This window comes from Acomys russatus, chromosome 30 (genome assembly GCF_903995435.1).
Source record: "Acomys russatus chromosome 30, mAcoRus1.1, whole genome shotgun sequence".
In the NCBI taxonomy this organism is placed as follows: domain Eukaryota; kingdom Metazoa; phylum Chordata; class Mammalia; order Rodentia; family Muridae; genus Acomys; species Acomys russatus.
In genome coordinates this window covers 2,962,278-2,976,871 of record NC_067166.1, presented here as the reverse complement: position 1 = coordinate 2,976,871, position 14,594 = coordinate 2,962,278, and the positions used below count along the sequence as shown (strand labels likewise).

The 14,594-nt window shown below is 42.4% G+C and overlaps 1 protein-coding gene across 1 annotated transcript in view; it reads right to left on the bottom strand.

The window, feature by feature from the left end:
- The window catches only part of Parp8 (poly(ADP-ribose) polymerase family member 8), a 154,971-nt gene that overhangs the window by 41,657 nt on the left and 98,720 nt on the right, over positions 1-14,594 (bottom strand). Inside the window, exons 9-11 of the mRNA XM_051172595.1 lie at positions 7,823-7,883; positions 7,166-7,256; positions 2,010-2,076 (exon numbers count right to left, since the gene is read on the bottom strand). Coding sequence (XP_051028552.1) covers positions 2,010-2,076; positions 7,166-7,256; positions 7,823-7,883 — 219 coding nt within the window. The remainder of the gene's footprint in view (positions 1-2,009; positions 2,077-7,165; positions 7,257-7,822; positions 7,884-14,594) is intronic.

Sequence of the window (14,594 nt, the reverse complement as noted above, 5' to 3'; positions counted from 1 at the left end):
TGACTATATTCCCTGGGAGTGATGATGCAGACCTGGAATGCCAGCATTCAGGAGGCCGACAGTGGAGGGGGCAGCCTGGGCTATTCAGGAGGCCAACAGGGGAGGGGGCAGCCTGGGCTATTCAGGAGGCCGACAGTGGAGGAGGCAGCCTGGGCTACACAGCCAGACTCTATCTCAGAGAAACCAAAACAATGGAGCATAGAAGAGGGCAAATGAAACTCTACTCCATAAAACAAAAGACCCCTGCCATTCACAAACGCCATGGGTGGACTGAGGATCATATTAAGTAGCAGACGCCAAGCAAAGGAGAAAAGCACCAGGTGCTCTCAGCTCCAGGCAGGGTCTAAATGCCGTTCTCCTTCCTGTGCACACACTAAACACACTGATGTTACAGAGCGGCACAATGGGCAGAGAGAGGCTGGGGACAGTATGGAGGTGGGCACCAGCAAGTTAGAGAAATGCGTCCTAAGTTACAAGAAAGACAAGTTTACAGGCTCTGTGTGCTGCTGCTCAGCACCGTGATCACGGGTGAGACTTTTGTCTGTTTCAAAAGCTGGACGACTCTTGAGTATTTTGTTCACCAAGATGGAACACTGAAGAAACAAGCATGCTGAGCTTGTGCAGGACCACCATGCGAAAGCTATCCATCCCAGTGTTGGGTTTGACTTCTCTGCATTGCTACAGGCTGTCTAGGGTAGCCTGGAACCCTTTTCTGGGAGGCTGAGGTTCATCTCGATCCTTTCTAAACAGAGAGCTGTGTTCCCTGGGCATGGAAGGTCATCAAAGGAGACCAAGTGGACAGCACAGTTACTGCCTTCAGTCAAACCATGAGTACTCAGGATCCACACAGGCTGGCTGTCCCCAAAGTCTGCACCCTAACATGGAACAGCGTGCACCACCTGATTGCAGAAAACCTGAGAAGTCGCCCCCTGTGCCTGGAGTTCACCGCTGCTTTTTTTTCTACTCAGAGACATAATGCTCCTATATTCAGCTCTATCGACAGTGTTATGTTTTTACCTTTTTTTTTTTTTTTTTTTTAAAGAACAAGACAGGGGTTTAAGTATAACGGACTTAAAAATCAGAAAACAACAGAGAATTAGAACTAAAAGCAACTGTTAAGCCCCTGTGTGTTTCTAATGAGGACATAATAAAGGCTTGGCTCGTCTTTTCTCGACACTCCCAACCCATCAATGTTTATTTCTACTTCACATCTATTAATGATACTAAAGTATTCCAGAGTCAAAGTGACTACAAAATTGATAATGTCTGCATAAACAGTATGTCATAAATGATAACGGAGACCCATGTGTTTGAAAGCTTGGCCCATAAGGAGTGGAACTATTAGGAGGTGTGTGTGTGTGTGTGTGTGTGTGTGTGTGTGTGTGTGTGTGTGTGTGTGTGTGTGTGTGTGTGTGTGTGTGTGTGTGTGGCCTTGTTGGAGGAAGTGTGTCACTATGGAGATGGGCTTTTGAGGTCTCCTATGCTCAAGCTACACCCAGTGTGACACAGAGTCTCCTTCCGCTGCTCTTCCTCCTTCCCCTCCTCGTCCTCCTCCTCCTTCCCTGTCCCCCTCCTCTTTCTCCTCTTCCTCCTTCTCCTCCTCTTCTTCTTTCTCCTCCTCCTCCTCTTCTTCCTTCTCCTCCTTTTCCTCCACCTCCTCCTCCTTCTCCCCATCTTCCTGCCTTTGCTCCTTCTGCAGGACACATCAAAGACCCCGTGGCCACATGGGAAAGAAGGGGAGAGTGTGGGGTGTGGAAGGATGAGAGGATGCAGATGGGAAGACCGAAGGGTGCGGGATGCTGGAAAGGAAGCTCTGGGAACTGAGTCGTGTCACGGATACAGCTCTTTGCACCAAGGTGACATCCTGTCCCCAGGAACTCACTTAAAGGAGATGTAAGAGAATAAAACCAGAGCGAAATGAGAAGCTGGTTCTCCAGAAAAGCAACTGGGTTTTTGCTGTTGTTGTTTTGTTTTTTGTTTTTGTTTTTTTAATTCTTCAGCAAACTTACTTTTTCAGCTGATGTCCCAGTCCAAATCGCTCTTTTGTAGAAATCTGAAAGACATCAACCGTGGGCACTGAAAAGAGGGGGGAGGGGGGAAACACAGTTAAATATTAACTTGAAACTCATGCACAAAATGACCGAATTATCACTGTGCATGTGCCGAGGCACCCACACACTTACAAAGCATGCACACTGTACTTTGCAACATTGCTTATGATACGCAAGTGTGAAACATAAACCAGTACAGATTACACGTTAACGTAACTATCTGTCTATGTCAATGCATAGCACATAGGAATATAAAGAGCAGTCTCAACGTACGCAATAATCTCAGCAAGCACACGTAGGACAGTTCGGGAAATGTCTTTAAACTGTAAGTGAAACATGTTAATATAAAACACCATTTTTTAAATAGCACGTGACGGGGATAAAGCAGAGACTTGTTTTTTACTGTTCGCCCTCTTGATGTGGCTCATATTTCTCTGTATACATGCGCATGCTTACATAACTATTAAAATTTGTGACCTGCTGAACACACATTCACAAGCTGCTTCCACGGAAGGGAGACAGCAAATTGACCAATTAAAATGCTGAGTTAAGATGAGTACCAAAACTGGTCACGTGACATTTAGCAATAAGGAAGTCACTGAAAATACTGATTGTGTGTGAAGTCATGGTCCCATATCCTTGTCCCTGTGGATGTTAAGACAGGAAAGAAAAGAAATGAAGGGAGCAGAGAAAACCCTAATAACAAATCTGGCAGTCAGGAAAACACAGCACTAGAGGAGGGGCCGGAAGGGAATTTGAGGTCAAAGGTTTTATTGAATTTTCCATATTGAAAAAAAATAGTTTCTTGGTGAAAATCTTCTGGGGAGGAAAAATGGACTAGCACAGGAAGGAAGGACAGGGACAGTTGCTGGAGTGATGCAATTGCATGAACGGGGAGGGAACCTCACGCACGTATCATAGTGTGACACCACACGGGCACCAAATGTGCCAGGGTGGGGATGAGAGGAGCAAGCCTGCCGTCCTAACAGGCCTGCTCAGGCCACGCACGTCCCAGTTCTTAGTCCACACTGTTGCACTCCGGGAGGAAAGCTCTCCATTTCCCAGACACACATTAGGTGCATCTCAAAAACAGTAACCCTTTCTGTAAAAGTGAAGGACTGTGTGAGCATCAGTCTGATCTCATGTTCCCCAAACAAGAAGTCACTGCATTAAAAGAAAAATCCTGAAAGCTTAGAGCAATGTTTTTTTTTTTTAAAGGAAACGATAAGAAAGTGAGTAGCTACAGAGATGGCTCAACAGGTCAATGTGCTCGCTGCTACGGCGAGGACAGAGGTTCAGTTCCCAGCATGCATATAGTAACAACAAATGTCTGTAATTCCAGCTGCAAGAGATCTGATGCATGCTTTTGGCCTCTGAGTGCACCAGGCACACACTTGCAGTGCGCAAACATACACGCAGGCAAAACATTCATAAGATAAAAATAAATCTTTAAAGGAGAAGAAGAGGAAAAACATTTCACTTTTCCTAAGATTTCAAAGATAAGACTCTTCATATGTGCAGAAATAAAAAGTGACTAAGAAAAGGGAGATGAGTAAAAGGCCTCGGCCTCCTTTTAAAGCATAGCAAGGTCCAAAGGCACTAGAAGAATTAAATTCTTCCATCCTTTTGAAGAGTAAAGACTTCATAGGAAAGGAGAAAAAAAAACAAAAAGGAAGCGTCTGTTCTCCCAGATTCCACACAAGATTCATTCGAGGTGGAAAAGAATTTGACAGAAAGAAGTAGATATGCCTTGATATTAAAATAATATAAAAGTTAATAAAATTTTCTTATTTCATATAATTTTCTTTGGGACTTGAAGGCTGCATAAAACAAATGGAAATTATTCTAACACTGATCAGATGAGCATAGATGTGGAGATACCAACAATAAGCTGATTTAAACAGAAGAGCTTATTAATGGCAGTTGTTCAACATTTAAAACAAAAGAGGGCTTGTGCCTTTAATCAGGAACTGGACTTATAGATCAACAATTTTAAGAAATACACATAACTGTAACAAGTTTAACCATGTTTAAAGCATATACCATAAAATTATCCTTATCTTCAAATTCAAATGTAAAACACAGCCCCCTTTCTTCTATTAATTTTATGAGTCAGATTAGCCCCAACTAAATGCTGTACTTCAAAGTATTGTTGTTCATACATTTCTAGCAAATAGAAGCAAATGATTTTCAATGAGAGCTGTTAAGTACATCAGTCTAAATCGTATCAGTCACAAATTTTTTTTGCAAGTTCCTTTTACTATAAATGTTGATATCTTCAAAGACAAACTACAAAACACCCCTAAAGAAAAGCCGTTTTGTTTCTATTACACTCCCACCTCCAAGGCTCAGGGATCATCTGAGAAGAGTGGGCAAAGAGACAGCAACAGCCAGAGGTACAAGATGAATACAGCAAAATTGTGTTTTCTGGACAGGACAGAAGGTCTGCTGCACAAGAATTCACAGCAGCCGTGACTAAATGAATGCGATCAAGCCAGCCCATATGCCAGAACGGATGGAGAGACTCACTCCCCCTCCTTGCTCAGGAGCTACTGGCAATTGATGGCTTTTATGGGAGACAGTGAGTCTTCTTCAGGGATCTGAGAGACAACCCGAGCTCCAGCAGATGGCCACAAGCAGCAACTAGCAGCAGCACTAAGCGGCTTCAGAAGGTTTATAAGGAAAAGGGACATGGGGTGTGGGAGTGAGGTAGAAAGAAGGAGGTGAGGAGGGGAAACTCACTCTTCAGGGGAGGGCGGGAAGGAACTGGAAGGGCATGGATTTAACCAAAAGACATTATATGCATGAAATTATGAGAAATGTAATTATTGACAACAGCATAAAATTGTGTTCACAATAAAATTTAATTTAAAAGAAAGAGGGGGAGGTTTTGTCTTTGTTTTTGTTTTCATCATTTTACCAATTTGCAGTAATCACAATTTTATGTTAGGATAAAACCAATTCATCCTGGAAAATTGGTTGTCTCCTTTCAATCACAGTGTCTCTACTTCTCCTGATACATTATGCAACATGGTCCATTTTAAATCAAATTCTCCCCCTAAATATTCAACAAGAACGTAGTGATTGGAGTAATCTACTAGTAACGTAGATTATGTAAGTTAAAATTGAACAAGCTCCAATTTAACTAGCGTATTAGAGAATTATGAGAAAACCAGCCAAACCACGGGCTTCCTTTATGTTGGATAAGAAAGTCGAAACAGATTTTACTATTTTACTATTAAAAATAACATGTCTGAACCAACCTCCAGGGCCCTCCTGGCTGGTCTCAGATGCTCACGCTGTGACAGGAATGGTGTGAAAAGCCATCAGTCATTGAACGCATCTCACACAAGGGGCAAAGAAGCCACAGACAGAGAGGAAGTTCCAGGAGACTGGCCATGAGGATTCAGGTCAGCCTGGTAGGGTTTTCACCCTCAAGAGGCTGTTGGTTGCTCTCCTGAATTGCTCATGTTAGGTTGATGTCAGACCATGGTCCATAAAAAAAATTAAATAAAAAATAATAAAATAAAGAGCATGGCTCATGAATAAAGCTATGTGTGGAGATTTATGAGACCTTGTGAGAAAACTGCAGTAAACAAGACAAGTGTCTTGTTAACCTCTGTCCCTCCATAACATGGGCTGTTCTTGGCATGTGCTTCCCTGCCCATCCCAGGGCGTGTACCTGTGCTTTCCTGCCCATCCCAGGGCGTGTACCTGTGCTTTCCTGCCCATCCCAGGGCGTGTACCTGTGCTTTCCTGCCCATCCCAGGGCGTGTACCTGTGCTTTCCTGCCCATCCCAGGGCGTGTACCTGTGCTTCCCTGCCCATCCCAGGGCGTGTACCTTAGACAGCCCATCATCTTACCCAATGTCATCATTCAGAAGTATGTTTCCAAGCACACGTTGTCCTGTGGCCAGATACAGCTTGAACTGATGTGGCCTTGCCCTCCTGACTGCATACAACATGAACTCAAGTGGACGTTGCTCATATGACCTTGCCTAACCCTCAGGATGCCCAGACGGTCCAGAGAGCACAATGTGGGGTCAGTTAGGAGCTCAGACAAACTGAATGTATCATTTAGACATTGAGCTCAACACTGAGTTACAAACTAAGCCCATGGGCACAGTAGATGACAGCCTGGCAGGGACCCAAGTGCTTGTGAGAGAAGTGACACACAATGTTAAAGAGGGCAGAGTTACGTACAATCAGCACATGTGTTATGAGTACATGGACACAGGTGTCATTTTCCTCTCATAAAGGTGCTGTTTCGGTGACATTAAGTAATGCAGTCTTGTTCCCAATTTAAATATTAAAAAAAGGTCAGACCCAAGAGCCCATTTGCTGTGACCCACTGTCAGGATAAAATTAAGCAGGCACACCTTGGGTCAAGAAACATGTTTTTTGGGCCTTGCCCATCATGGTAAAAGAAGCCAGAAGACCTGGACATGTCAGGTGGGGGCAGACCCTGGCCACCACCAGTACAGGACAGCTGATCCCTGAATCAACTCTGAACACATACGACGTAACACACAGCACTAACAGCATGACGTGTTTCCAACTTAGCAAGGCATTTAAACCCTCCGGCTTCATACCCCACAGGACTGGAAAGCACTGGAGCAGAGCACGGCATCAACCGAAGAAAGCCCACAAAGAACAAAGTCTTGGAGTGATTTACTGTACTGCCATCCGTAACTAGCTTAACAGGAGCACGTAAAATTGGGTTCCATTGAATAGAGCACGGCTATCCCACAGGAATTCAAAAAGCAAACGCGCTTTCCCACTTGCTATGGTTTTCTAAGTAAATTATCTGGGATCCAAGAGTGGGATAAACAGGAGAATGAAATGAGGTCAATCTAACATCTGCATCCTACACAACAACTGCACTCAGAGCCAGGTTCCATTTTGTTTGTCTTACAGAAACTGCTCAAGCCTATGCAGTTCAGCACTGCCTACATGACTTCCTTACTTACGTAGGTGATTAAGTCATCTTGCTTGGCACAGCAACTACACCGTTATCAAGGTCCTTGACATGCTCGGAACAAGCAAATGAATACCTATTTTCTTAAAGCATAGTACATCGTCAACCTTCAAATCAAGAGAGCAGTAAGACCAACCTGGGCCATTTAAATACTGTGTAAGAGAACAGTGTAGTCGGACAATAATAGGCTCTGTGCGAATCACTTCCCAGGCCACTGCAATCTCCTCCTGCACAAATGGAAAAGAGAAGTTTGGCATTTTTAGACCTCAAAATAAAAAAACAAAACAAAAACAAAAAGCACCAGCTGTGGTCATATGGTGAGGGAGGAGGTCCCCTTCTGTCAGATGTCTAGGGTCAGGGAATAGGGTGAAAGCGGGAGGGATGGAGGGAACGGTAAGATACAAGTGAAGGGATAACAGTCAAGATGTATTCTGAATAAATCATTTTTAAAAAGAAAAGAAAAAACCCAAACAATTTAAAATTAGGTTAATATAATGTGTACATTGTAGAAGCTTGCGCATTATTTCAAAAAAAGAAGGCCAAAGTAACTTTTATTTTTGCCTTCATGTATGACAAATAAAAATGTAAACTTTTACAATGAAATGCCACAATTAAAACAGACATTTAGGATATATGTAAAAATACTGAAAAAGATGTGTTATCTCGGCCTTCATACATCAATATAACAAAAGCAGTACGCCACTGTGCTATAAAATAACCCAAAATTGAATTTCAATGAATAAACATGAATGTACTTTAAGTGTGCCAGTCACGTTTTAGAACTGATACTTACATCCAGAAAGCTGACATCAATGTGCAGATCAATATCTACATCATCAATAGCTCCATATTCCCTGAAAGCAAAGATTAACATGAATGTTTTCATTTTCCAAAACAGTTAATATGTGACTGGTTGTTTTAATTAAAAATGTCACTAATTCTGACTGCTGATTTCTAAAAAGGAGGTTACCTTGGGTATGAGTAAACTGATCCAGTTTACTTGGACTGTCAACTTTTTTTTTAAACCTATTTATACTATAGAACACACGAACGAACACACACACACACATTCAAGAGTTCCTTGGTTCACAGTATGAAACAGTCTCAGTTCTCTGGGTCACGACAGTTTTTGCATGTGATTGCTCCAGTATTTCTACCCACACAGAGGACAAAGAACCAATTTTAAGAAAGCGGTTTCTGCTATAAGGAGGTAAGGGGCCACACCATGAAATACTAATGTATTCTTCTACCTTGGATATGGGTGGATTGAAACTGGTCCAAGTGCTGCTACTTACACAGCACTTTGTATCAGTCAGTAGCCCTGAGTCTGACACAGTCAGTGACATGCAGCTAAATATTAATAGTGTGAGCCATAAAGCTATCACAGCCAATATCCAGTTTGGAATTTTTCTGCTCCCTTGTCTCTCTATTTATGTACGCGCTAATCCAGCACCCTGCCAGAGAGCGCTATCCCTGGGTCACATAAAGGCATTAGGAAGACCAAGTTGTGTACAGCACAGTTTTTTAATTTAATGAAAAGTCAGAGAACATTGGTCATAATATTCTTCACATACATGTCTATATGTTTATGTGCTCATGTAATTTTTCTGAAGCTATGAATTAGAGTAGAGGATCAAGGATAAAGTATGGAAATAACCAAAATTACAGAAGATAATAGACAATACTTAAATTTGAGCTCATAACTTGCAGAAAAACTTCTCAGGACTTTACATACATGTGATGATTTAGTGACCACAAAACAAGGCTAGAGGTATAAATCAACTGGGAGTGTGTCTACCAAGCATGTATGAACCGCTGAGACTGATTGAGGTACTGCACAAAACCAGAAATGGTGGTGCCTGCCCGTAACGCCAGCACTCTGCAGGTAAAATCAGGAGGATCAGAAGTTCAAGGTTATCAGCCCGTAGTGAGCTCAAGGTCAGTCTGGATTATATGAAAAATAAAGGACAGAAGGAGGGAGAGTGAACGGAGAACTGGGATGGGGCAAAGAGGAGAGCCCAGAAATATTTCAGATACTATTGCTCACAAATTTCACTGTATTTACATATGTCTTATAAAGTAACTTAACACATTAAAGCTCTGTAGCAACCCTGGTACTTGAATACAGTATTTGTCAGTCATTTATGCAAGCATTAAACTGGCCCAATGTTCAAGACCCACGACTTTGCAGTGAGCACCAGTTTAAAGAACAATGACCTTCAACATCAGGTCCTCATGATAACCTTGTGAGGGAAACAATCTACCGTTAACATCAGCGAAGAAGTTGACAAACAGGAAAGTAAAATGGTTGTCATGTGGGAAACATACCGCCACCCACGCTCGGGCAAGCAACCCTTCCTGAACTCAGTGGGTCACACACAAAGACATCAAAGCAAGAGAGCAACTTGACGAGAAAGGTTCAGTGGGAGAGGAGGGGACAAAGGAGGAGAATGAAAATAACTAAATTCGTTAGATGACTATATGAGGCTGTCAAACATCTTAACAAGTCAGTGAGGAGTCTATCGACATATACCCATATCTAAACTCAGTAAAATTGTTATGTGTTGTACACACTAGCAATACAAATACAGTACACAACTCTGGCATGTTTACAGGGTTCTGAGGATAAAATTTTATGACTGAATCCTATGATTTAATTTACATAATTTGCATAGCTTAATAAAAAAATCTAGCCGGAGCCTTTCGATAATTTTTGTTTCTGTGACCAGATGTATGAAGGTAAATATAATAACTTCATTTTTTCTGTAAAAATATGTCAAACCATGGAGCACATTTTTCTTGTATTTTAGGAACATGTTTTAAGTTTTTCATGCTAACATTTTAGCAACTAAGTACTGACACAAAAACAGACTTTTTATAATGACAACATCATCCTAGCATCTATGTTCTTCAGACAAGACAGTTTGCACATTTTGTATGAAATTACATCAACAGACATGAAAAGAATAAGGATCAAACAAATAAAATTTCTTTATGCCCATAAGTTTATTCAGGTACATAAAGCTTTTCCTGTGATGATGAAGAAAGTAAGCATTTTAGGAATTTTCAGGCATAGCCATTCTTTGCTACACACTGCTCGGCTGCTTGGTTTCTTCTGGTCTCTTCTGCAACTCCCTTGAAAAGCAAAATCCGTTTGTCCTTTTTTGGATATTAGAGACAAGCTCAGTGGTCATAATTTACTAGCTGTGAGCATAGGCAAATGGTCCATGAACATCATCGATCACCCAAGTTATACATGGAAAAAGCCAGTCAACACGTGTGTTGGCTTGAAGGGGATATCCACTGCAGTCTAGGGCAGTGGTTCTCAACTTGGGGGAATCAAACGGCCCTTCACGGGGTTCACCTAACCGTCGGAAAACACAGATACTTATTTACATTATCATTCATCGCAGTAGCAAAAGTGCAGTTATGAAGTAGCAACAAAAACAATTTTATGATGGGGGGGGGTCATCACAACATGAGGCACTGTGTGAGAGGGTCGCAGCACTAACAATGTTGGGAACCAGCGCTCTAGGGAATCTGACTATGTGGTCCCCAGGTGCTGGGGGTGCTGTTTGGGAAGGCTCAGGGGGCGTGGCCTTGTGGGAAGAAGGATGGCACTGGAGGTGGAGTCTGGATGCTAAAGTGATTTCAAATTCACTCTCCCTGTCTCTTGCTTGAGATTTGAGAAGTGAGCTGTGAGGTGCTGCAGCCTGCTACCTCCTCCACTCAACTTCGTTAACACCAACCCTCTTGAGCACTAAGACCAAACATTTCTTCTAAAAGTCGCCCTGGCCATAGTGTTCTGTCACAGCAAGAGAAAAGTAATACAACATAGTCAATATGTTCAGTAAAAGTTCCCAGGAAAGAAGTGGCCTTGGCAACAACCATCCCAATGTTAATCCCAAGAAAATAACAAGGCATGGGTGTAAACCTCACCTGGATTAATACATAAAGAGGAAACATTGGAAATAGCTCAACACTACTGTATGTTAATGCTTAAAAAACCAAAACAAAACAAACCTTGGGCCAGCAAGCTAGCTCAGTGGGAAAAGACCCTTGCTAAAATCCTGGCCTGAGTTTGATCCGTAAGATCCATGAGGTGGAAGGAAAGAATCAGTATCTCCAAAGTGACCCTTAGACCTCCACAGGCAAATGCTCATAAGCATGTGCCTCTACACACACACGCACGCACGCATGCACACATATGCACACACACATGCACACACAGGCACGCACGAACACACACGCACGCACGCACGCATGCACACATGGACACACACGCACACACACATGCACACACAGGCACGCACGAACACACACACACACGCATGCACACACATACACATGATGGAAGTGCATTAAACAACGCAAAACAGAACATTGTTTCTACTTTTTTGATTGCCTCATTTCTATTTTTCTTAAACCATCTTAGTTTTCATGGTTTTTTGCAAAGTTCAATAAATATTTTTTCTAGAAGATCTCCTCTACCTCACCCTCACAGGCTTAAAAGAATGTTTGAATAATGAACAGTCTCCATTTTAAACTCATTTTATTTAAAAAGTTACACACTTTATAAAAATACAGACGTAGCCACTGATCAGACAGGTAATACTATTATGTTAGTAGAAAAAATGTACTAAATTAACTCTTACAGTCATCAGAGATTGTTCTACTTGAGAGACAGGGTCTCACTACATGACCCAGGTGGATCACCTGATTCCTAAGGGTGCGATTGCAGGCATGAGTCATCACACCTGGCCAGAGGTGCTAGCTGGTCTTATGTTAGCTTGACACACAAACTAGAGTTATCAGAAAATTGAGAAAATGATGCCCTAGGGCCCAACTACAGGGCATTTTCTTAGTAATTGATAAGCCCGGGCCCAGCCCATCGTGGGTGGTGATGTCCCTGACGTGGTGTTGCCGGTTGTATAAGGAAACAGGCTGAGCAAGCCGGGGGCGAGCAAGCCAGTCAGCAGCACCCTCATGCCCTCTGCAGCAGCTCCTGCCTCCCGGATCTGCCCTGTTTGACTTTCTGTCCTGACTCCCTCAGTGATGAGCAGTGCTGTGACAGGGGAAGCCAGATGAACCCTTTCTTCCCCAGCTTGCTTTCTGGTCCTGGTGTTTCTTCACAGCAGTAGAGACCCTAAGACACCAGACACCATGATTTTTGCTTCAGTCTCACTGGAATCTTCATATATGGCACATAAAGGACTCTTCTTGTTGCTTCTCTTCTTCAGTATTAGTGCTTTCTGAGTGGTTCATCAAAATCCTACCTTTAAATGGTTGTAATTAGAGCATAGCAACTGTAAAATAAATTAAAATACTTAGATGTATTTGATTGCATCCTAAATACAGACAAAATGTTTCCTCAGAAAGAAATGTCTGCATATCTGTCTGCGCATGTGAAGGCAAGTGCATGGAGTGACTTATTTCAGATTCAGGACGTTCGCTTAGCTGCGATGTACAGGGTTAGAGTGACTTGCGATCACAACAGACAATTTATCAATCACTACTTCCCATTTCTTCTTCATGGCCACACCCCTTTCCCCCTCCTCTTTACAATTCCATTAGCAGAATAACTGAGTTTGTCAGAGCCTGAAGACTGTGCTTGAGAGTCAGAGAGGAAAGATTCAAACGAACACAAAGCCCTTGTCCACAACAGGTTTTCTACAAGAAGCCGATAGACGTGATCAGCATGCGGCGTGTCTCATTTTAAAACCATTCATAGTGAACATTAAATATACTAATATTCCACGTGTGATTTCTTAAAAGACATTTTTGTTCAAAACTCAGCCTCTCCCCTATTTTTGCCACTGATTTTTTTTTTTAAGGAAGTGAGATGCCTGGTTACAGGCATTCCACCTGAAGAAGGCAGCTCGCAGGGTGCACAGGCAGAGAACGGTGGCACTGGCTTCTGTTTTTGTGCTGTAATTCAGAGTTCACAAACAGCGCTGCGCATATGCAAATGCCAGTGACTTCGTGTTTCCCACTGAGAGACAGAAAGCAAGATTATAGTTTGTCCAGATGAAGTGACCTGGTTATCAAGACGTCTTCTGTACCCGAATAACTTTGCAGAGGTCTCAGCAACAGGAATGCAGTATCAGGTTGACTGCTGATGTATGAAAGCAATTCCAACTGTGACTGTGTTCTAGATGGGGGTTTAAGCTCATGACAAAACAATTTCCTGTACAGTTTCTATTTATTTGCTGTGAAAAGACCACACCAAAATTGAATTTTTTCCTTCATTTTTAAGATGAGGGAAGTAACTGAGAAACGGTCTAATGTGGTTGTTTTACTCTGGCATGGCAGGTCTGGAAGATGTGCTACATAATGTTCCTAGCTGGCCAACAGTCTGACTTTTGGTCCCTTAAAGAGCTTCTCTTTAAGTCAACATATTCTGAAAATTATGTGATTCTTAGATACTTAGAGGTGGTGATTATTCAAAAATATCTGTGCATATCAGAAGCAATGGTGTGTGTCCATAATGGAGGCATGTAGGAGGGGGAGGTAAGAGAATGAGAGTTCAAGGCCTGTGTGAGCCATGTGATGAATCCAAGGACCACGGCAGCTCCCAAGGATGGAGGTTCGTGGTACACTGCAGCAAGCCCAAGACCCTGGGCCTAATCATCAGTGTGATAAAAGAGGAAGACAGCTTATTGTCAATAATCATACCTTTGTGAAGACACTGTGGGAATCCAGTCTACTCATCTTCCTGTATTTAATGATACTAATCAGGAAATGCTCCTTAGCCCACAATGGTGCACACACCTTTAATCTCAGTATTCGAGAGGCCGAGGCAGGCACAGTTCTGTGACTTCCAGGTCAGCCTGGTCTATAGAGTGAGTTCTACAACAGCCAGAACTATAGAGTGAGGCCTTGAAAGAAAGAAAGAAAGAAAGAAAGAAAGAAAGAAAGAAAGAAAGAAAGAAAGAAAGAAAGAAGGAAGGAAGGAAGGAAGGAAAGAAAGAAAGAAAGAAAGAAAGAAAGAAAGAAAGAAAGGGAAATGAGGGAGGAAGAAAGGTAGGTAGGTAGGAAGGAAGGAAGGAACGCAGGCAGGCAGGCAGGCAGAAAGTCAGGCAGACAGGGACGCTAGCTGGCTCACCACAAGTCATGGGGAACAAGGCAGAGAACAGCACTCCCCCATGGCTTCAGCATCAGTTCCTGGCTCTGTGTTCCTGGCTCTGTGTTCCTGGCTCTGTGTTCCTGCCTCTATATTCCTGCCTCTGTGCTCCTGCCTCTGTGCTCCTGCCTTGCGTTCCTGTTCTGGCATTCTTCAATGATAGACTATAAAGTATAAGCAAAAATAAGCTCCCCCCCAAAAAAACAATGCTCCTAAGACATACAAATATATATTAATATATATATATATAAATGTACACTATATTGAATGTTAGATGACGCTGGCTTTTCTTCCTCTATAAACCCCCATTTCTTAATCCTGTTGCAATAGATACAATAACTTGATCAAAATTATTTGTGAATATGCTTATTATAAAAACATTTAGATACCTAACTTTCCCATATTAACTACCAAAAAAACTGTATATTTATATATACACAAT